This window comes from Pterocles gutturalis, unplaced genomic scaffold (assembly GCF_000699245.1).
Source record: "Pterocles gutturalis isolate BGI_N339 unplaced genomic scaffold, ASM69924v1 scaffold2282, whole genome shotgun sequence".
NCBI classification, from domain to species: Eukaryota; Metazoa; Chordata; class Aves; order Pterocliformes; family Pteroclidae; genus Pterocles; species Pterocles gutturalis.
The window spans coordinates 65,568-87,195 of record NW_010107626.1 but is presented as its reverse complement, the minus strand read 5'-3'; the positions used below and the strand labels follow the sequence as shown (position 1 = coordinate 87,195).

The 21,628-nt window shown below is 39.3% G+C and overlaps 1 protein-coding gene across 1 annotated transcript in view; it reads left to right on the top strand.

The window, feature by feature from the left end:
• Positions 1-2,630: 2,630 nt before the first annotated feature.
• The window catches only part of COL4A5 (collagen, type IV, alpha 5), a 57,939-nt gene continuing 38,941 nt past the window's right edge, over positions 2,631-21,628 (top strand). Inside the window, exons 1-12 of the mRNA XM_010088158.1 lie at positions 2,631-2,702; positions 12,532-12,621; positions 13,893-13,937; positions 14,673-14,717; positions 14,824-14,886; positions 15,664-15,717; positions 16,430-16,456; positions 17,722-17,802; positions 18,831-18,893; positions 19,433-19,468; positions 19,567-19,608; positions 19,717-19,809. Coding sequence (XP_010086460.1) covers positions 2,631-2,702; positions 12,532-12,621; positions 13,893-13,937; positions 14,673-14,717; positions 14,824-14,886; positions 15,664-15,717; positions 16,430-16,456; positions 17,722-17,802; positions 18,831-18,893; positions 19,433-19,468; positions 19,567-19,608; positions 19,717-19,809 — 711 coding nt within the window. The remainder of the gene's footprint in view (positions 2,703-12,531; positions 12,622-13,892; positions 13,938-14,672; positions 14,718-14,823; positions 14,887-15,663; positions 15,718-16,429; positions 16,457-17,721; positions 17,803-18,830; positions 18,894-19,432; positions 19,469-19,566; positions 19,609-19,716; positions 19,810-21,628) is intronic.

The window sequence follows — 21,628 nt, the reverse complement described above, 5'->3', positions numbered from 1 at the left end:
GGGGAAGTGCTGGGACTTGAGGTGAGATAAAAAGGCTTCAGGGGAGGGGGTGAATCTTATGCCTGTCATCTTACTACTAAAGAGGGCAAGGCAAAGATGGAGCCAGGCTCCTCTCATCCTGTACAGGGTAAGAGGCAAGGGATATAAGTTGCAACATAGGGAATTCTGGTGAGATTTTTTTGGGTTGAAAAAGCTTAACCATGAAGGTGGTCAGATACCAGATCAAGGGCCTAGAGAGGCTGTGGGATCTCTACCACGGTAGTTATTCAACATGCAACTGGCCAAGGGCCTGTGCAACCTGCCTTAAGCAGCCCTGCTTTGAGTGATTGCTTCCATACCAAATCATTCCATTTTCTTTGTTAGTTGCATCTATTTTGTATAGTCTGCATTCTGACAGGATTGCCATTGAAGATGTATTAGCACTAACAATGTTGTTTTCTGTCGTTTTATGGTCAAGGTACAGTAGCAGAGGGTAGAGACTGAGTTTCACTGTTTAAAAACTTGCCTTCACAAAATTGTGTATATCTAACTTGTTTTATGAAGGGCCAGTGTAATCTCAAACCATCTTTTCCCTTTCCACCTTCCTTTTCTCCCAGTTCAACCCCACAGTTCTCTTGTACCTGAAAACGCCAGAAATTTTTATTAGAAACCTCTTCTGGAAGCTGTGGGGAAGACTAAATGAGTCTGTTCCATTCTGTAACCTAAATAAATCCTCCTTACGCTGTGTGGGATCTTGATCATGGTTTCCACATGTGTTTTATGACTGCACAGCTTTGGATGGTTTTTAATGAGTACTGATTTACTTTATTTTTCCTCCCCTGCCTCTTGGAGGCAGCAAAGGCTTTCCTGTAGCTCTCACTGCTATCTTTGTAATAATAAACCAGCATTACTGCACAGCAAGCTAGATAACTTGCTAGTTCTTTGTGTTAGGCTTGTTCTGTGAGGCAAGGGAATATTGCATGTAACTAAGGTTAATCCCTTTTAAATGAAGCTTTTCTAATGAGATTAATCCTAAAACTGGTTCACAAGGAACTTGCTTTTTTAGAAGTTAAAAGGATCTGATACCAAATTCACAAGATAACTGGGATTGAAGGGGAACATCAGAAGGACATCTAGCCAAACGCCCTGCTCCAAACAAGGTCAGCTATGAGGTCAAACTCAGGGCTTTGTGCAGCCTGATCTTTGAAAGCCTGAACTGGCTGGTGAGGTTCAATTTCACTTTAGGAAATGGCTCAGTAAACTCCTGTTAATTAAGAATTTTGGGTTTTCATATACATCAAATCAAGAAACTGATTACAAAAGCCAAATGGAAGATTTGTAGAGATGCCCTAGTCATGTCATGTGGCACTACTGCTGTACTTAAAGCTCTGCATTTTGCTAAAAGATGCTTTAGTTGATCCTGGGTTTGTGTAGCTCCAGGTGAGTTAAGCTGCTTCTGTGTTTTCAGTCTGATGCTTGGTAGTGTGTTTAGGCTAAGAGCCAGGACATTCCTAATGCCAGGTAGGTGATGGGTCATGTCTCTAAATGCTTCTGTGATAATGAAGACTAGAATTTAAGTGTGGGTGTACTTTAGATCTGATACACCAACTGGTTTCCTGCTTGAATGAAACTTTGCACATAATGTTCGCTGTAGATTACTGGGGAAAGGAGTGCCCTGAATGCTCAGCTTTTCAAACTTTTAAAGTATATGCTGTATTTTTGTTAACACAATGCTGCACCTGTTCTCAGAACAAGTTAAACCTTAAAGTATTTCAGGTAGTGTTATCTTCTAATGTGGGTCATGGTTTTCTAACTACAAAGAAGTTTGAAAACCGATGACCATGTGTATTGTGTTGAGACATTCTACAAAAAAAATCAATTTATTCTAGGAATCTCACTTCTGTAAACACATCTGCTCATCTCTGACATCAGCACGGAGCTCTAATGAGTATCCCATATTGGGGTGGGGGTCAGAGAATATAAACTAACCAAATGTGGTGTGGAAAGATGACCTAACTTGGATCTTCTCTGTGAATCAAACTTCCATGTCTCCCTCCTCTGACCCTTTAATATCTGTCTGTCGCTCTCCTTATGCTAGGGACTGTCGTAGCTGACTTGTCATGCTTTCTAATGGAGTGTGAATGCAGCTAGATGAAATCTAGGGTCTTTTAAAAACCTCTTCTCAATAACTAAGCTGTGGAGGGAAGAGTTAATTGTGTAGCAAGTTTTTTTTTTCCAAAACTATCACAAATATGCTCGTAAGCATCAGGCTTGGTTAAACTCTTGTGCAAAAACTGACACCTACTGGTGGGAACCATAGTTGGACTCAATGTGGACACTTGTGCTGAAGAGCCTGTTTCATTGAAGTTCTGGCCCCTTGGGCCGTAGATGTTGCATTGTACCTTGCCCTAGGGTAAATTATGTTTAAGCATGAATTTAAAAGTCTAAAATTTCAGGAGAAACTGCAACTGTAATATATGTGTGTACAAGCATAGGTATTAATAAAAGTGGTTGAACTCTGCTGTACCTGCTTTGGACGCATGTATAATGGCTAGATGACAAACTTTGTAGGCTTACATTTTAGGCTTTTGTAGTAGTATTAAAGACTTCATACAGTCTTACGCTGATTAAAAATATCTAATTTTTTTCTTATGTCTTTAAAGGCTTGCCATGGATGTACGTCTGTATCCAAATGTGATTGCAGTGGAGTGAAAGGTGAAAAGGTAAATATCTTTTTTTTTTTTACTGTCAGACCAACACACAAACCACTGAGCCATCCACCAGCTTCAGATAACTGAAGCTTATTGACAGTAGCTTTTGTTTCTTGTGTCTTATTTTATTTGACTGTAGTGTAGGCATGAACCAAAGAGTATAGCTTTTGTAACAGCTTCAGGTATTGAGTCAGACTGACTGGTCCATCTGGTGTACAGAATTTCATATCATTATTTTCTCAAGAATGGGGAACGATGACACGTTCTCCCATATGTGGGAGAAAAACCAGAAAAGACACAAATTCTAGTAAAATAAAATTCCTGTTTACTGCCAAGGTGTAGATTGTACAATAACGGCTATGCTAATAGTCTGTCAGCGGGCATTTAAAAGCAGAGTGAATGTGGGTTGCTTTCCCACTTTTCTTGCATTGCCTGCTCATAAGTAGTTGACGCTCACTAATGTGTTCTGAATGTGCACTGTTTCTTACCTCATAGCTTGTATAGCTGTATACTGAGATGATTGATGTTGCTGTCTAGATGCTCAGCTGGACTGTGGAAGTGACACAATTCAGATACAGCTTTCCCAACACACACAGCTGCCACCCAAGTAAGCAGCTAGTTAGCGGCTAAACATACATTCTCAGATCAAGCAGAGTAACAACCATCCTCAACCCAGAAAACAGCCCTGCGTTGTTCATTCAGTGCAACAGGCTGTTTTGGGCTGTGCAGACAGTGTCCTAAGGCCAAGAGTTGCATGTTGGTATTTCAGAGCTTTCGTGCTTCCATGCAGCTTTGGCTTCCAGTCTCGCTGCCCTGGCTCAATATACCTGTGCAGTACTTCATGTTCTTATCACCATTAATTCTTATTGTTTTACGACTTTTTGAGGAAACAGCAGGTTCCCAGCATTTCTTTTAGTTACAGTGCATTGTAGATGCCCAGCTCTGTACTTGCCTGAATTGAGCCTTTTCTCAAGTGTGGGAGCCCATTTGTAGGTAAATTTGTGTTTAAATAGTTCCCATGTAACTACTGTTGTCACAGGGAATTAATTTGATGTGATCACTGCAAGGGGGAGAGACTGCCTGAAACACTTCTACTTTTAGTCTTGTAAACAGTTTGCTTGAGATACAGTGGAGTCTTCTTAAGGATGTGAACTGATAACAAAAAGTTTGATAAGCCTGTCTTATCAGACCACTTACCCTATCTTAGCAAGGTTCTAGTAGGGCTTCAGTGCTCTAGATTAATTTCTGATACATTTCAAAGGTGATTTTTGACATTGCATGAACAAGCGTAACCTCAAATGAATGAAAGTAATGTGAAATAATCAGTTGCTGCATTGGCACTATGATGTGCTGACACAGAATTTTACTATTGGCCGAGGATAAACGAGGCAGATGTCCAAAATTCAGAGTAATTCTTGGTGCCACACCTGCCACCCAGATAGCTCCAGACAGATGAGCACATTCCTTGGCATTTACTTGCTTTTAGTTCATCAGGTATATTCCAAATTTACGTACCTAGTGAAGAACGGTCTCCCCTTGATAGCAAGCTTTCAGAGAGATTTGCTTAGCCAAAACATGAACCTGGTTGATGCATTCCTACAGGATCTTCAGATGCAGATGGCCAAACCAAATGTATCCTAACACTAGTCACAGGACTATTTCAGTTTAGTTTGAAGGCATGTTAAGCATTGAGGTTACATTCCCAGTATGATTGTAGCAGATACAACTTTGGAGAATCTTTCTGTAATTCTAAGTTGGCCTTTTTCTGGACTGGTCACACCTATTTTGTGAATTCAGTCAGCAAATGGGTGTTTTCTGGCTAGTGTGGACAAGGAAAGCCTAGAAGTAAATCTTTTGGCTTTCTAAGTAAAATCAAGTAATTATTTTCTCCAAATGATTCAGCCTTCTCTTTATACTACTGTTACATATGCAGGGACCATGACCCACTCAATACATTCCAGTCCTTCAATGTCATTTGGTGAAATTGAGATAGTCACCTTTCTCTGGTAAACAATATCTTGGTTGGAGTCAGAGGGAGCTTTTTGTCCAAATATGGCAACAACTGGAGTATATGAGCCTTTTTCAAGATCAAGCTCTCAAGTGTCATTATGCATTGTGAGTTTTGTTCCTATTCCTTTAGGCTGTCCTAGGCAATTGTTAAGGAGACCTGCACAGGAGAAACTCTTTCACATTTAGTTTCTAACCTCTGTTGGCCTTTTCTGGAGTGAATTATAGTGGGTCCTAGCAGAAGAGAGAGAAGCTTGCTAACAGTTTGAAATGGAAGTAGGGAAGGAAAAAAACCTCCAGTAAAACAAATACAACATCAGACCAAATATTTATACAATGGTTCTGTATCTTCCTGTACAATTCTTAGGGGACTGCAACTTGATCAAAGTGTAATCTTAATAAAATAAAATAAAATTTTAAACCCACAAAACACAAAAATTTAAAAAACAAAACATCTTCACCTACGGTAATACTTCTTTCTCTATCTTTTTTTTGTATGTCTGAGTCCTCTTACGGAAAGGGGGGGATGTGTCTGAGACTCTCACTTATTAAACTGATAGATACAAGGCAAGTTTCTGTTTTTAGAATGGAAGATTCACTTTGAAATCTGAGAACTGATTCATTTTCCACCTAAATCAAGGTAAACACAGTGTAGTCCTGAGGCATGCCAGAGGTTGTTTTGTGGATTTGGGTTTGTTTGGTTTTTTGTTTTGTTGGGTTTTTTTAAAAACAACCCTTCAGAAGCTTGCAGACCTTTGTGTACATTATGTAAAGGAAGAATGAAAAGCAAAGCCTGTAATCCTGAAGTATGATGTGTTGCCAGTGGAACTGGTTTGATCCTATGTGCACACACCCCAGTATGTTAGTTGCCCTATAATTACAAAGCCCTCAGTATTTGATGCATTGATGGATTCAGCAGTTCAGCTCTGGGGAACTACAAGAGTTCTCTGCCACTGATATCCGTAATGCTTTCTCTTATAAATTGGTTTGCTTTTTTACAGTCTTAAATTTTTCTGAAGTCTTGTACGACTACAGTGTACCACTTCGACATTTGAAGCAAGTTCCAAACCTGATACTGTCTTCAATCCAGCTTTCTTGCAAGTGTTATCTTTATTCCAGTTGATTGTAAACTGCTGCTACCACAAAAAGTTTCAGGCTTTTGCTTTGTGTTTGACACTTGACATTTGGTGTTTCTGCTTCCTTCTCCAGCGACCTCTGAACTGGGAGTCAAACTCTATAGCTCCTTGCCTAATTGGGGTATGAAGAGCATTAGACAAGGAGCTGTTTAAATAATCTTCCCTCTTTGACTCTGCCATTGAGAGTGTGACAATGTACTTGTAGAACCACTTAGTTAGGCATACAGGACCTGGAAGACAGATAAAGCCTTGTCAAATGCGCTCGGCTGAGTCCGCGCTTCTGTTCTGCTGTGTTTCACTTCTGGCCCACAACCAGCTTCTGCATCCAAGTCGCTGTCCACTTGCATTAAGTCAGCTAAGAAGTGCTGCTTTGTTCAGTTTAGCAGAGCCTAATGCGTTCCTTTTGAGACTCAAAAGTAGCCTTCTTCCTAATCATCCTAGCATTCCCTTCAGGATATCCAGATTTTAACAGATCAGGTAAAGTAATACAAACTGAACTGTAACAAATAGGAAAACTGTTTTCTTGTCTTGCCTTGGGGACCCACAGCACTTAGTTAACTGCTTCTGTGCTACCCATGAGTCTTGTTGAACTCTGCCTCTGCTGTGAGCCCTTAAGCATCAGTAGCATGTTATCTCTTGAAGAATCAAAGCACAGTAAGTACAATACCTGACAAAAATTGGTTCAATAAAGTTTTTTTTCTCCTTCTGCTCAGGCCTGCCTTACTAAACTTAAAATGGGTAGTGTGAAATTCAAACATGGCTAATGTATCTAAAATGGTATAATGAATGAGAGGAATTTACTGGAGAAGATGGTAAAAATAATTTGCATCTGGGAGCCAGTGTGCTGTTCACAGTAAGCTGCTCAGTAGTGAACTGGATCTGGTAAGAGCATTAAAACCAAAGTAAATTATAAGGCTGCTACGTACAGGTGCTTATAGGAATTGCTCTCACTTTTCAACTGCAAGAGAAGTGTATAATTGCTTTTCACTTAAAGAGCTGGATGATGATTGGGTTTTAATAAATATTGCTTGGCACTTTTGAGATTAACCTGCTTTAATGCTTAAAAGCTATTTCATGAGTAAAAGCTGGCTAAAGAAATAAACAAGCACAATAGACACTACACATGGAGCAATTTCGAAGACCAAGCAGCAAGACTTGTAGGTTATAGGGCTGGTTTCACCTCTGCTGAAAACAAGATCTGCAGATGCCAATAAGATAAGCTCCACAAAGACCGGGGAGGGGGGAGCTCCAGCTAATGAAGACTGAGTGCCAAGGGCTACAGCAAGCAAGCAGCATATGTCTCTAGTCACAAAAAGTTCATGTACCCCAAGACTACCATGGTTTTGCTTTAAAGTGGTAGTGCATGCTGCTGTTGGAATAGGCTTTCATACTTTCCCATAGCTAGGTACTCCTGTTTCTCCTCTGGGGCTTGGGTGGCTGTGTTCAGAGCTGTCAGTGAACTGATTTCACTGAAAACAAGTTTATTTGTAGCTAGATTAGTTGTCATCCTGATCAGTTCCTTCATGGAAGTTATGTTGCAGCGCTGCCATTTGTGTAGCTGTGATAGAAACATGGCTAAAGGTGCAAGGAACCATATTTTTCATGTGCCTAAGATGCAGTTCCCCCTCAAAATAACTGCAAATACATTATGCTATTTTTGATGAGCAGAACTCTTGGGTTCCACCCATTCAAATTAAGTTAAATTGATTAAGAAGCTGTTCTTTAGTTATTGCGTATGGTTAGTCTCTGGCCTTTTAAAGGAGAACTTCTGAAAGTGCACAGTTTACTGGGTTTGTTGATCACAACATAAGGGGTGCAACTCCAAAGACTCAACTGAGTTGTGATTTTCTAAATACAATCTCATACAAGCTTGGTGCCTGGGATTCTGGCAAGAACAGCTTGTAATGTCTGGGCTCTGAAGGCATTTCAGGTACTTTGCCTGTGTATGCAAATACAAGAAATCCAGACCTCTTGCAAAGGAAGAATATCTTGTTCTTGGACTCTTGGTATGTATATTTTTGGAGGCCGGAGTCTCAGAAGAAAGTTATCACTATACGTCACAAGATCCCTATTTCCTTCTGCCTTGATCATTGCAAAATTTTACTACAGATGTGGCCCAAGCTCAGCTTTTCTTTTGGCTGTTGGACAAAAATTGCAAACAAATAGTTAAAAATTCTCAGATTTTAGTCAGTTTTTCAAGAATAATTACAATTGGTGTCTGTGCTTCATAAATGTTGTCCTGAACTGCACTAATATGGCCCTGTATTCTGAAATGTATACAGCCCTGGCAAATGACCACTGACCATTAAACCTTGACTGTTTCATCTTACAAAAGAAGTCACAGATGATATTCTGAAGTAATTTGATGTATTTTGAAGAATACAGGTCAAGTCAGAGGAGACTTCTTTATTGCATTAAACTGTATCTTTAACACTGCTGTTTGTGGCTGGCTGGTGTTTGTTTTGAACGAGGTCTTGATTAGATACTGTAGTTCTGTTAAGTTCTTCCTCAACTTACAGACTACTACATTGACTAGTATTAGAATCCAAGGCAGCTGTTATTTTTACCCTATTGTTCAGAAAGGGAGAGAATAATCTGGCTGTCTGTTACATCACTTCTTCCATGCTGTACATCTTTTAATGTTACTACGGACACTTGTACAGGAATCTGGTTTTAAGTAGCCACCCATACTTAACAGTTTTTGGACTCTTTCTGATGTTCATTGTGTTCATAGCAAGGGCAGTATGTGCCTGTACTGCCAAACATTACAGCCAGGCTCGTATGTATTTAGGCATGGAAAAGGGCTGGCCAACTACTGCTTTCCTGAGTATTTTTTTTGTTGCTCCTTTTTCTTGAAGTCTGTCTTTTTTTTTTTTTTTTCACATCTGTACCATATCTCTAAATATTGTGGTTTCTCACCCCATAGTTTCTATTTATAAATATTTAGGTTTCAGGAAGAAATTCTAGAAATGTAAATTACTGGTGCATGCTTTAAAACTGCATCTATCCATGATTTCTTAAGTACTTGTGAACTATTATTAGAGTATATGGAACAATGCCAATTTTTTCTGTATCCCTGTTTACTTGGCTATATCTTGCTGCAGCTTAAAGCATAATTTTAGGGTGTTTCCCAACTGTTGGTTTTTTTTTCCTATCCTCCAAGCAACAGTCATGTTCAAGCCTATAAGCTGACAGTTTTGCCACATCTCTAGCTGATTGAGGGTAATTGTGTTGCCAGCTACTCTGAATTTATCACTAAATGAGATCAGAATCTGACTCCTTACCCATTCCCCAAGGAAATCATAGACTCATTTAGGTTGGAAAAGACCTTTAAGATTGTCAGGTCCAACCATAAGCCTAACACTGCCAAGTTCACCACTAAATCGTGTCCCTAAATACAAGCAAAACTGGCTAATGACTGTTTGGTTTGCATCTATAGGAAAATACATTGTACACTACCCAGGAACTTCAATCTCATTATATCCCCAATTATATAATGTCCTTTTTTGGCATTGACTTTTTGGGGAAGACTTCTAAAATATCTTTTCAGTTTCAGTATGTTCTTGCAAGGCATCAGGCAGTTTTTCATGGCAAATTTGTAGCGTCTGGATCTTCATGAAAACACTATGGCATATGCAAGGCGTGCAATAGGAAAAGTCTGGAGGCAGAAGCAATGTCTCAAAACTGTTCTTGCTTTATTAAATCTTTCTATACACTGTTGAAGTAGAAGACAGTTTTTAAAATCCCTCCAGCATTATCTGGATCAGCTTAGTTTCTTCCCCCTACCCAACTTGCCCACATTTCTTTCTCCAACCAATTTTTTGATCAAAAATAGAGATTATAGTGCAACTGTTTCCTCTGTAATTAGTTTGATACAGTTCCCTCAGGAAGTATCTGGTGGAATGTCAGCAGTTCCCAAGCATATTCCTTCAAATCATCTGTTCACTCTTGAGGGTAATGTGCTGGTACCTCCACAGGAATTGCTGTGGCAACAGTTCGTTCCCTCATGCAAAGCTCTCATTGTTGCTATCCAGTTTCAAAGTGGCCTTGGAAAATGCTCATTTGATAGTTTCACTACTGAAGTTTACTGGCAGCATCTGTTGTCTCCTGTATTTCTCTTGCTTAACTGTTTGGCTTCATATGTTTCTCTTTAAAGGTCTCGGCTTCCCAGTTGACTGCTTAGAGTGGAGACCTCAGAGTAGCTGCATTTTAGAGAACAATTCTTCAGCCTTAGATGACACAAGGCCAACCCTCTACTAAAAGCCTGTTCTAGTAACCATTTGCAGATGTGACTTTCTCTAACGAAAATGTGCAGAAGGGTGACCAAGTTGAGGTTAGTAGTCATTGTGTAGCCTAGCTAGCACCTGGCACATCTGACATGCCTCTTGTACACAGGTGTGCTTCCTTAGTGTGCAAGCACAGTTCTTGCCGGAGCTTGCTCCAATGTCTGGCTCTCTCTGGTGTTTTCCTTATCTGGCACTCCCAAATTCTTCATTCTCTCTCCTTCAGGGACATGCTAACCCTTTCATATCCTGGCCTGAGATAGTAATGCTCCTCCAGTCTTGCTTTTCAGATGAAGCAGCATGCCAGCTCTGTCGCTCCATGTGAAGGTACAGCCTGGCACTTTGTCTGCAGAAAGACAGTCGGGACCCTGACTGTCAAAACTAAGCTAGCCTCAATTTATGGTGCAATTTGAGCATGTCCACAGGGGAGAAAAGATGTCTGTCCTGTATAGGAGAACAGTATGTGACCTACAGTAAAAGAGGAGTATGTTTACATTTGAATTAATAGGAAACCAACATTAGCAGACCAGTTAATGAGCTGTCTGCTCCTGTCCAAGGAATCCTTCCGAGTCTCACTGTATAGGTAGGACCAAGTACAGCTTAGTTATTTCCTCTGTAAGGTTGCAGCTCTTATGCACAGCCTTTAATCTCTCATCCAGAAGGTTTTCCTCTTGTGTTTCCAAGGAAGCAGTATAGCTAGTACTGGAAAAGAAGGCAGGAAGAGAAGCCGTGTTACTTTCTCTGAAAATTTTTCTGAGATCTCAGCAGCTTGTAAATGTTTTGAATGCAACTTTTAAGTTCCTGGCCCCCACTGTGGCATACAGAGCACCTGCCTAAGTAGTACAGTGAGAAAATTAGGATTTAAGAATGAGACTTAACACTTCTGTCATGCTCATCATACAGCTGCTTATAGCAAATAAAGGGGAGATGAGCAAAGCCTTAATATTGCTTTTTGCATATTTTGCTCAAGGCTGCGGTTAGATGCTTCTATCTGCTTGCAATACACAGTCTTCAGTTTTCTGCTACTGTCTTCTTGAAGATGTGAGGTTGCTGCTTCAGTGCTTTCCCCTGATGGAAGAGAGCTAGGCAGGATGTTCCAAGTTCCTAGAGAGTGCCACAGCTGGTAGACTGCCAGATAATAGATGTGGGAGCTCCTACTCCCATTCTTGCTGAAGTGGTGCAAGAAAATAAAAATTCAAGATGAATTGATTTAAAGAGAATGCACAGAAGCCTGCACAACTCTAACCTAGTGATTAAGGTGTTTGTTAGGATGGAACATTTCTTTGGTAATTCTTGTAGTTGTCAAGAAAAAATAGTCAAGGTAAATGAGCTGAAGGTTCTTTGCAGGTAGGAACCAAACCTACCAACTAAACCAAACCTATCTGTAGAGCAGTAAGGAATAATGCTGAAAAACTGCCTGTTTCATAAGCAGTTGTATATACTGATTGATGTAACTGAGCTGTAGGAAATATCTGCTTATGCAGTTGAAAAGTGTATATATATGCAAAAAGGTGTATTACTTCTGTATTTCCTAACTTTTCTGTACCAATTGAAACCTTAATGTTTACTGATTTTTTTGTGAACCTATGACATACAAGGAATAAAAGTAAATATTTTATGAATTTGCAGCTATGCGTATTCTGAAACTGCAGGTAAGTGACACTGTTGACTTACACGAAGAAGTTAGAGGGCAGCATATGATGGTATATGGTATTTGTTACACTACTGATGGACTATCTTGGCTATTGCATAAATATTTAGGAAAATATGGTTGCTTCTTGAGACCTTATGATTTTAGCAGGAGGTGACACACAAAAGGAATAAGAAACCTTATTTCTTTGCTGTCTTGTGTCTGTCTCACTTGGTTGATATTATAAGCACTTTGCTCTGGAACCTTCTTTATGTTCTGCATTTTTTTATGCTGCTTAGCCTACAGTGCATGACCAGGATCTTAGTTGTTTTTATGCTACAAATTACAATCTTGCAACTGTATAATAATAAACATTCACAGTATAGCAGTAATCTACATCCTTCTGAGAGTTTTTATAGGTATTGCAGCAGAGTTGAGTTTTCAGAAGAGACTAATAAAACTATATTTTTATAGGAAGGGGGGAGAGTTCTATGTATTTTAGCAGCACAGGAGAAACAGATGGTTGAATTATTTTGCTAAATAAGTGTCTTAAATACTGGATAAACATCCTATGAAACCTCTTTAAGTGGTGCAATTAAAGGCAATCTATGTGTATGTTCAGGAATTTCTGTAGCTAAGCAGGTGAGATGTTTAATCAGTGTGTGCTTATCTGTATGATGACTTCCTACAGAAAACCAGAAAGATAATGTTTTATGATTTTTTTTTCTGTCATAACTTTTGATCTTGTCATATTACATCTCTACCATCATCTATTCTTTTTGTAGGGTGAAAGAGGATTCCCAGGCTTGGAAGGACAGCCAGGTTTGCCTGGATTTCCAGGACCTGAAGGACCACCTGGTCCAAGAGGCTTGAAGGTAAGTTCCAATTTCCTTGAATAAAGTGAAAACGCTAGGTAGTGTTAGCTTGCTCGTACAGATGATCCTAAATTGTTCCAGAACTCTTGTTTATCATTGGTTTAACAGTCAAAATCTTCAGATGTTGGGATATGGCATAGGTTTTTTGTTTGGTTGGTTTGAATAGTCAACCAGAGCAAAAGATTTCTCCAAACTTCTTATTCTTCACCTACACACTCGCTTGCAAACACTATATGCGCGCTTGTATCCTTTCGCTAGGTGCTGCAGATGAGGGTCAGAGAGCAGGTTTGGCAAGGTGCTGTAATGTAGTTTGATTAGTCCTTGCAATAACACCCTCCATCGCTTAGCTCACTGATAAGAGCAGAGCTTGGCGGTCAGCTGCCTGGAGGGGTCCCACCACACAGGTAAACTGTTGTTTGCATTTTTGTCTGGTTTTGGATGGGGCAATGCAAATGAAAGCCTCATTGAGCCTATGCAGAGACAACTGAGGAATGCTCCTTGGTTTCCCTGGAGGGTTTCAGTTTATTTTTATCTGCTGCTGAATTACATCCTTACACTCAGATGGTGTAGCAAAGCATTAAAATGTTGAAAAGCCTTCCTCTGAATGCATTTATATTCAACATACACAAGATAATCCGTGACCTGTCATTTCTTTTGCAAATGCTCACAGTATAAACTAATAGAAGGACATCAAAAAGAAGAAGAAAAAAAAAAAGTTGGTGATAAGAAAGATACTAAACTCTGCACTAAAAGAAAAGATTATTTGGATATAACACGAACGAAACAACGTAAGGGTCTTGGACTATAAACTATTATTTATTCCATGTCTTTTTATATTTTTATTCCATAAATGCCTTTTTTATCAAGATTTTGATATGAAATTCTGCATTATCATAGTACAAAATGCTACAGGATCATTCACATTAAATTTCGTATGTTTTGCTTTGACCACAAGAGGTCAGTGTAGGATATTTGAGGAAAGCACATGATAGTCTCTGCCTGTAAGCAATCTTAAATAGCTTTGTTCTTTTTAAAAAACATTTCCTTTAAGTTATGGTTTATCAGCTGTAACAAATACTTTAAAATTAAAAGTCCAATGCCCCAAAAGAAAATAGTTTTGAACCCTTTACTCAGAAAGTGACAACTACTGTAACTTTTACTCCACTTACTGTAAACATGTAAAAGTTTTATCATGCTTACAGTTTATTTGATAGAAAGGCAAACTGCAAATTGAGTGTGATTGGTTTTTTTGTTTTTTGGTTTCTATTTAGGGTGATGATGGACTTCCAGGACCTATTGGACCCAAAGGAATCAGAGTAAGTAATGATGCAGGTTTAGGGTGAAAATTGGTCTTATGGATAAAGACTGACAGGCATTGAGCGGGTCCTCGCACAAATCGTGATTTATGGGGGGAAAAATTAACTTAAATCTGAAGAAAAAATTATCTGGTAGCTAGAAAAGATTGTATTACTTTTTGTAAGTAATATAAGATTGCATAAGTAATACAGTCTTAAGTATTGCTTGTGTCACTTTCATAAACTCATTAGGGAGAGTAGCCCCAATACTTGTTTCGTCTGTTTTGCTATACAGGACCTAAACACTCTCCAATAACTTTGCTTCAGTTTATTCTGAAGTAGACATAGTATATGTAGGGTAGGTATGGGAGAGGTTGATTTGTCTGTGAATCCTTCAGGCTTTGTGCCTTTGCTTTTTCTTTTTGTCAGACCCCTCAGCTTGTGGCAATTGATGCATCTCTGACTTCAGTGGGACACATCCGTTTTCCACACCATGAGTGTTCATTTATTTTCTCTATATATCTGCATATTATTCTCATTTTAATTGTTCTGCATTGTCTTCTCTATGTTTGTGTGGATATTTCCCTGAAAGAAGGGTAAGAAATTTGATGGCTGTCCAGCATGGAATTCTTTTTCACAGGTGATTCAGATGTTTCTGTGCACAAATAGGTTCCATTTAGTAAAATCTTGGTAAATCCTTTTGCACATCCATTCATACCATACTGTTTAAAATACATGTGGTTGATTTCCTTCTAGGGACCGCCAGGTCTTCCAGGATTTCCAGGAACACCAGGACTTCCTGTGAGTAGGAATGGGCTGTATAGATATGAATCTCTTCCCTTTTGTCTTTCAGGCCCAGAAGAACATCCTACAAGCTAACTCTGCTTTCCTCTTTTCCACTTTAAAGGGTTTACCAGGACAAGATGGGCCACCAGGACCTCAGGGTATCCCAGGATGCAATGGAACAAAGGTGGAAACCCTTTAAGATTCTTAACAATGCAACAATAATCTGATAAAGAGCTCTTGCTCTCCTGACTGTAGCCGATAGGTTTAGTTTATTATGTGCAGCAATACTTGCTGTGACTGAGTTGTGCAGGTAATTCCAAGATAATTCAAACTTGCACATGCCTCTGAGAGAAGGGGTCATGGTCTGGTATTTAATTCAAGTTTTGCCAGAAATTGCCAGCACCAAGATGCAACATTGATACTCTGCAGCCAATGTAGTTATAGTCTTCGTTCTAATCCTTAATTTATAGCTAGTGACTGAGAGGGGTGTCTGATAATTAGATCCTATACCGCATCTCATCTTTGTAGTAGACTCTTGCTACCAAGGAAGACTTATTACCTAACAGTGGGACTCTTTAATTATTAATTTCTAATAATATTGCAGGGAAATTACTGATTCAGTATCCTTATTGGAAGGAGTGATTTTCTTCCTAGCATGTTACTTAGCTTTGGGTTATGATCTCTCCGTAAGAGAAGCTGATCTTCTATAGCCCTGTGTGTGTTTTCCATCTCTGTAGTATAGTCCTTTGCCTGGAAGTGTATGGAAATATCTGAATGTGGAAAGTTCCATTTTAGTCCGTCGTGTGATTTAACAAACTTTATCCTATATCTTGTTGCAATACAATTTGCTACTCTGGAGTCATAAGCTAACAATGAGACTGGACTTTTCAGTCAAAATTTGTATATCTGTTTTTTCTATGTTTTAGTTTGGTTTTGGCTAATCATTTTCTTCATCCCTAAGGGAGAGCGTGGATTCCCTGGCAGTCCAGGTTTTCCTGGTTTACAAGGGCCTCCTGTAAGTAAAAGTTTGCTGCATCAGCTACCTGTAATCCACTGAAAGACTTCTGCTGAGATCTGCGAAAGATCAGATAAATATCAGCCTCTTTTTACAGTTTGTCTTTGAATAAATAAGAATATATTAATTTTTTTTATGGTTAATCAAAATATTTTAGATGTCTAATAAAAGAGTGAACTTTTCTGCTGTGTGCTGTGGTTAAACTAGTAAAAAGCCCTTTGAATTGTCACATGCTGAGACGCTTTGCCACAGCTGCAGAAAAACACAAATACATGCATATGTGCCAGAGAAGTAAAATCTTGATACTGGCATCTGGTACATTTAAAGAGTCCTACTGGTGATTAATGGGACAGAAATAAGACACAATGTAGGGTGGCAGGGTGTACGCAGGCATGTACAGCAAAGTGACTGTCAGAACCAGAGTACAAAGAGAAGAAAATGTAGTAGACAGGACGGATAATAGGCAATAAAGAAACAAATTGCTAGGAAATGGAAATGTACTCCCTTTAATGTTCAACAATCACTGTGAAAGTGCCTCTCTAATTTTTCCTTTTGATTCTGAAGGTCATTAAAAAATTTTCTCCTGTTTTGTATCTTTTTTTTAGATTTCTATCTTTAATGCTTGCCTTGTGGTGTAGATCTGATTAGTGGTTTGCAAATAACATTTCTTTCTATTGATTTTTTTTTTCTTTTATTTTTCTTTTAAACAAAGGGACCTCCTGGTCTGCCAGGTATGAAGGTAAGTGTTCTGCGCTTGCACATCAAAGTACTAACCAGGCATGGGTGTGCACTGTGATCTGGCATAAGTAGCCTGCTTGCTTTTATGCAAGGCCATGTGCATCCATTGGAATCTGGAGCGACATTCTGCAGAAAGCTTAGTGTTTTTAGGCCGCTGCAGTGCAACTAACTGGAAATTCTGCAGTAGCTTTACTCAATTTGGGTCAGTAGTTCCAGAAGTAGCAGGCTCTTTTCTGAAGCTGGTTTCCTTGGGAGTGCGAAGGGACAGTGTCTGTTTGTGTTGTGAGGCATCAAGTCAGCAAAATGCCTGTGAACACCCAAATGCACCAGTAGTCTACCTGTGCATGCTCAAGAACGCTACTAGAGACTAAGCAATAATAACTTAAAATATCAGGTGAGGAGAATACTGCAACATCTTATGTTCCTTTTGAAAATGTGCTCTCTGCTGTATAGATTACGCCATAAATGGCTTTTTCTCCCAATGTAAATAGTCTCATCATATGATTTTGGACCTTAAGGAACACTTTTATTTTTTAAGGGGTTTTCTATTGTATCCTCGACCTATTTGAGCATGGGTCAAAACATCGGTTTTAGTTCAAATCTATTTGAAATGAAACTTGACCCACAGAGTTATTCCAACAAACTCCTGAGAGGACAGCATAACACTGGTACTGGGAAATTGTGACTATTAAGCTGAATTGTTTTTCTCAGCTCCTTTTCTTGACAATTGTTTTAAAGATATTAAAAAGCAAGCTGATCAGAACATATACTTTAAAACAAAGATCTACCCTGAATCAGTCAGAAACTGTGCTTCAATATAGAAGATGAAGCATAGCTATTATAATAGCATACTCAGCATTAATTTCATGAGGTGAGGTATTGGAAAAAGCTGAATGAGCCTTTTTTCTGTTGTGTTCTATCTGTTGCTTTCACGTGGAGCTAGAATGTCTCTTTTGTGAAGCATTTGTACTTCAATCCCTTAATCTTTTGGACTTTAAATCAGTGCTGATATATTTGTCAATATAAACAGAGAGCTTTTAATAATTGGTAGTTTAGTTATTTAAAGAATCTTTTCAATATGCAAGGATCTCTCCTAAAAAGAGCTATACTTGGAGAATCTAGTACTTGTATTAGAGAGTACTGCTAGAGTGTAGCGTAACTGATTCTCTCAGAGTCTTAAGAGACACTATGTGTCCTTTGGAGTCAGAATGGTGATAAAGAATTGTAAAGTGTGCTATTAATTAAAGTCAGCTCTTTGCCTTCTAGGGTGAAGCAGGTGAAATAATTACATCCTTGCTGCCAGGACAGAAGGGTGACCCAGGATTTCCAGGTCTTCCAGGGATACCTGTAAGTTGTGTAAATTACTATTAGGTTGTGTTCTTCCAAAAAGATAACATGAAAAGTATTTGTGTTACAGCACAATTGGAACATTTGGTGCTACGGGATCCCTATGTTTATGTGGAGAAACAGTGCTCATATTTACTGTACCTCTAGTTTATGACTTGAGGGAAAGCAAGTGCTTCCGTGTTGCTCTTAATAGAGCAACCCACAGAGGCCAAAAAAGTCCCCTGGTCAGGAAGGTGGTATCCAGCAGACAGCAGTACTTAGAGTTACTTGCTTCTCTGTTTCCCCTGTCTGTTGCCCCTTCCTAGACATTCTCTGTATCAGTTCTGGAGTTCCCTTCCCTCTTTGCCCTGAGGTAAAGAAAAAGTAGCATCTGCCTTTCTGGTCTGTAGCCACTATTTTGGATAGTGGGAAGAGAGGGTAATGTCTGAGCTGTTCTCCTCATGTTGTACCTCCTGAACAGTGTTTCTGTTCTCCCAGCAGTCTTCTGTGAAAACAGCTAGTGACTCCAGGCCCTGTGTTTCCCCACTGAGCCATGCATTGCTTTAGTGGAAGAACAAGGGGAGCAGAAAATAAGTCTATCAGACTGGACAGAAGCCAGAGACTCCCATTTCCTGGTACAGAGAGGCAGGCCCCAGGCTATTCTGACCAGACTGAGCCTGTTAGCATTTCTGTTCCTCTGATCTGTGCTTCCCTATTGTCTGTTTCTGGCTGGGAGGAATCACAAATACAAAGTGTTTTGTTGTTCTCTCTCAGTGCATGAAGAGAAAGCAAGCACAAAAGTAGTTCAAAACAAACAAAAAAAGCATTTCCTTATCCAAGCCAAAGAGATGTATTGATGTGGAGAGCAAAACACTTCTAACATGATGTGCACTCCTTTAGGTCTTTCCACAAGGACAGATTACTAGGTTATTGGTCAGCTACTTTGATTTGCCATGTATGGGGTACCAGCTGTTGGGTTTCTTTGACTTTGAAGGTCTCGCTCATAGCCTTCAGTGCCTCTCTCATAGCCTTCTCCACTTTCTCAACAGGGCCCACCCGGCTCCGTGGGAGTACCAGGTCCAATTGGCCCTCCAGGGCCCCCGGGTTTGACAGTAAGTTTCTTTATCCTGCTACCCATAAAGTGTTAAATGGGGCAGGTACTTCTTTGTTTCTTGTCCTCAGAGGCAGGTCAGTAAAGTGCCGGGATCTTGGTAGTCAAGACTTGGTATGAAGACAACAGCAACCATGCATTCAGTTCATGCTGGAGCTGCCACTGGGCACATTTAAGGCATGTTCCCAGCCCTCTTTTTGCTTTAAAGCAAGATGAATCTTTGTGCAGGCTCCTTATTTGTGTGAAACCTGAGGGACAAGATTTACTTTATTTAGACCAGGATGATTCTTTCCTTAATGTTTAATACCTGACTGTTTAATTTTATTTAACAGTCTCACTTAAAGGAAGAACTAGTTTTTTACATTTTTGTGAAGCTGAATAGCATGAGGAAACGCTTTTAAGGAAGACAAGGTGCCTTGTCAATATGAGTATAGTGCACAGGAGTTAAAGTAGCAACATTGTTTGGCTTTTTTTTTTTCCCACAAGGGGGCATGTAAAGTGCTTGGCAATTACTTTTTTTGTTGTTTCCTTTTTCAATAGGGACCTCCTGGTCCACCAGGGCTGCCAGGACCTAAGGTATTTTCTTTCCCTCATTAATAGTGGTTGTGGACTGTTTTGTTTTTCTTTCTGTTCATTTGTGACTTCTAAGGGCTGATGGGTTATACTTTTTGCAGGGTAATATGGGTTTGAATTTCCAAGGACCCAAAGGTGAAAAAGTGAGTAGGTGATCATGATGATATTTTTGCTTATTACTTTCAAAATACTTATGCATGCCATTTTGTCTTGTATTGCCTGTAACAAACTGCCATCTTCTTGCACATTAGGGTGAACAAGGTCTTCAGGGACCTCCAGGGCCACCAGGACAAATTGGAGAACAGAAGAGACCAAATGACATTGAGTTTCAGAAAGGAGATCAGGTGAGTGGGAAAACTGCATGCATCTCAATGAGCATGTGGTCAAGCTGCAGCCCCCATTGGGCTCAAATATACTCACATCCTGCTAACTGCAGGTTCTATTAGTTTTCTCAAAGTACTGACTATTTCAGACATGAGTACTTTTCCTATGATAGAAGGGATGCCAGTCACACTAGCTCAATTACTTCCCTTGGTAAAATAACTATTCTTAAGAAACACTTTTAAAGGAAGTTCATAGTAACAGTAAAAGCAGTTAAAATGTTCTTATTCCTTGGAACACTCAGACTGGGGTTTTCAAAGCTGTCTGGGGATTCAGATTCCCATTAATTAACCAGCTATGTCATCCATTGTGGAGAAGTCTTTCAAAAATTTTAACTCAATTCTTTTTTTTTTTTCCTTTTTTTTTTCTCATCATTAGTGATGCCCCAAGGTCTTTCTTCCTTGTGGTCTGCATAAAGTGCTTTCCCTGTTTCTGGCCTCTCAAAAGTAAATATCAAGTCATATTATGACAGTAAGCTCAAACTGTTGGTCTGATTTGTATGGATCCTTCCCCACCCATAAATGCCAAAAAGTCATTTCGATTGTTGCCATTTTTAAAGTTACAACATTTTTTTCCTTTCTTCTTCACTGGGGAACATTTCACAGTACCATTTGGTTCTGAGTGCCAGTCACAGACAATCTGAGCAGCACCAGTAGGATCACGGGTGCCTAGATTTCATGTTTTCTTTGAAGTTTCTGTGGTATTCTCAAGTACCACCCTGAGTAATAGAAGAGTTGAGGTAGATATTTTGAGGCAAGAGTGGTGACTGATCATTTTTATGCTCTGGTTATTTTGCAAATATCACTGTGGTAACTAAGCTTTAAACTGTTATTTTCCTCCACCTCTGTTTGTATCAGTTTCTTGCTTTCCACCTTTTCATCTTGGGAAATGTCAGAGAAGAAAGCTTTTGTATGCAGTAGTGTTTTATTTTTGCTCAAAGCCATTTGTTACCCTTCCTTTCGGAAGAACTTTAGGCACCACTAAGGCATCCCCTAGAGCCTGATGTACATTTGCGATGCACACTCATCCTAGAACGGTCTCACTTTCTGGTTTTGTCTCTGTTTTACTGGATGGTAGGACAGAAGATAAAGAGAAGCATTGTGTGTCTTTATAGTTCTAAGAAAACACAAGGTGGCATTTTGACCACACTGTAGTTGAAGCAAAAATTTATCTGTCTGTATTAGGGTCAGAGTAATTTGCCTCTGTCACCAGAGATCTCAGAAGGACTAATTATACTGTCATTAAGTTATATAAATGTACAGAATAAAAGCATTCTGACTAGATTGCTTTTGAAGCACTAAGACTTACAAACACAGTCCAAGTGCATTGCCTTTGACCAACATTAACAATGATTTCAAAGTTTAAGAATTTGTTTTTATTTCAACAAAGATTATACTTGGTAGTACACAATCAGTAAAAAATTTCAACATTACACTTAGCTTTTGTGAAATGGACACAAAGTTCTGCTGTGTACCTCCACCTATGATCTCTGACTGAAAAAAATCAAGTGTATAGGTGGGCTTGTAAAAGTCTGGGAGGCCTCCAAGAAAATGACAGAAACTCTGCACAGAAACCTTTTGTGGATTCAATAGTCTATAACTTTCTTTAGGTTAATGGTGAAGAGATTTAAGAACTTGTATAAAGGTGTAACAAGACAAAATAGGAACCCTAGCTTTTTTAACGAAGTGATCCTGTGACACTTTTCTGATACACTATTGATCCTGATGGCCTCAACTTCAGCAATTACCAGTAGCCTAATCACTGTTGCTCCTGTAATTTCAG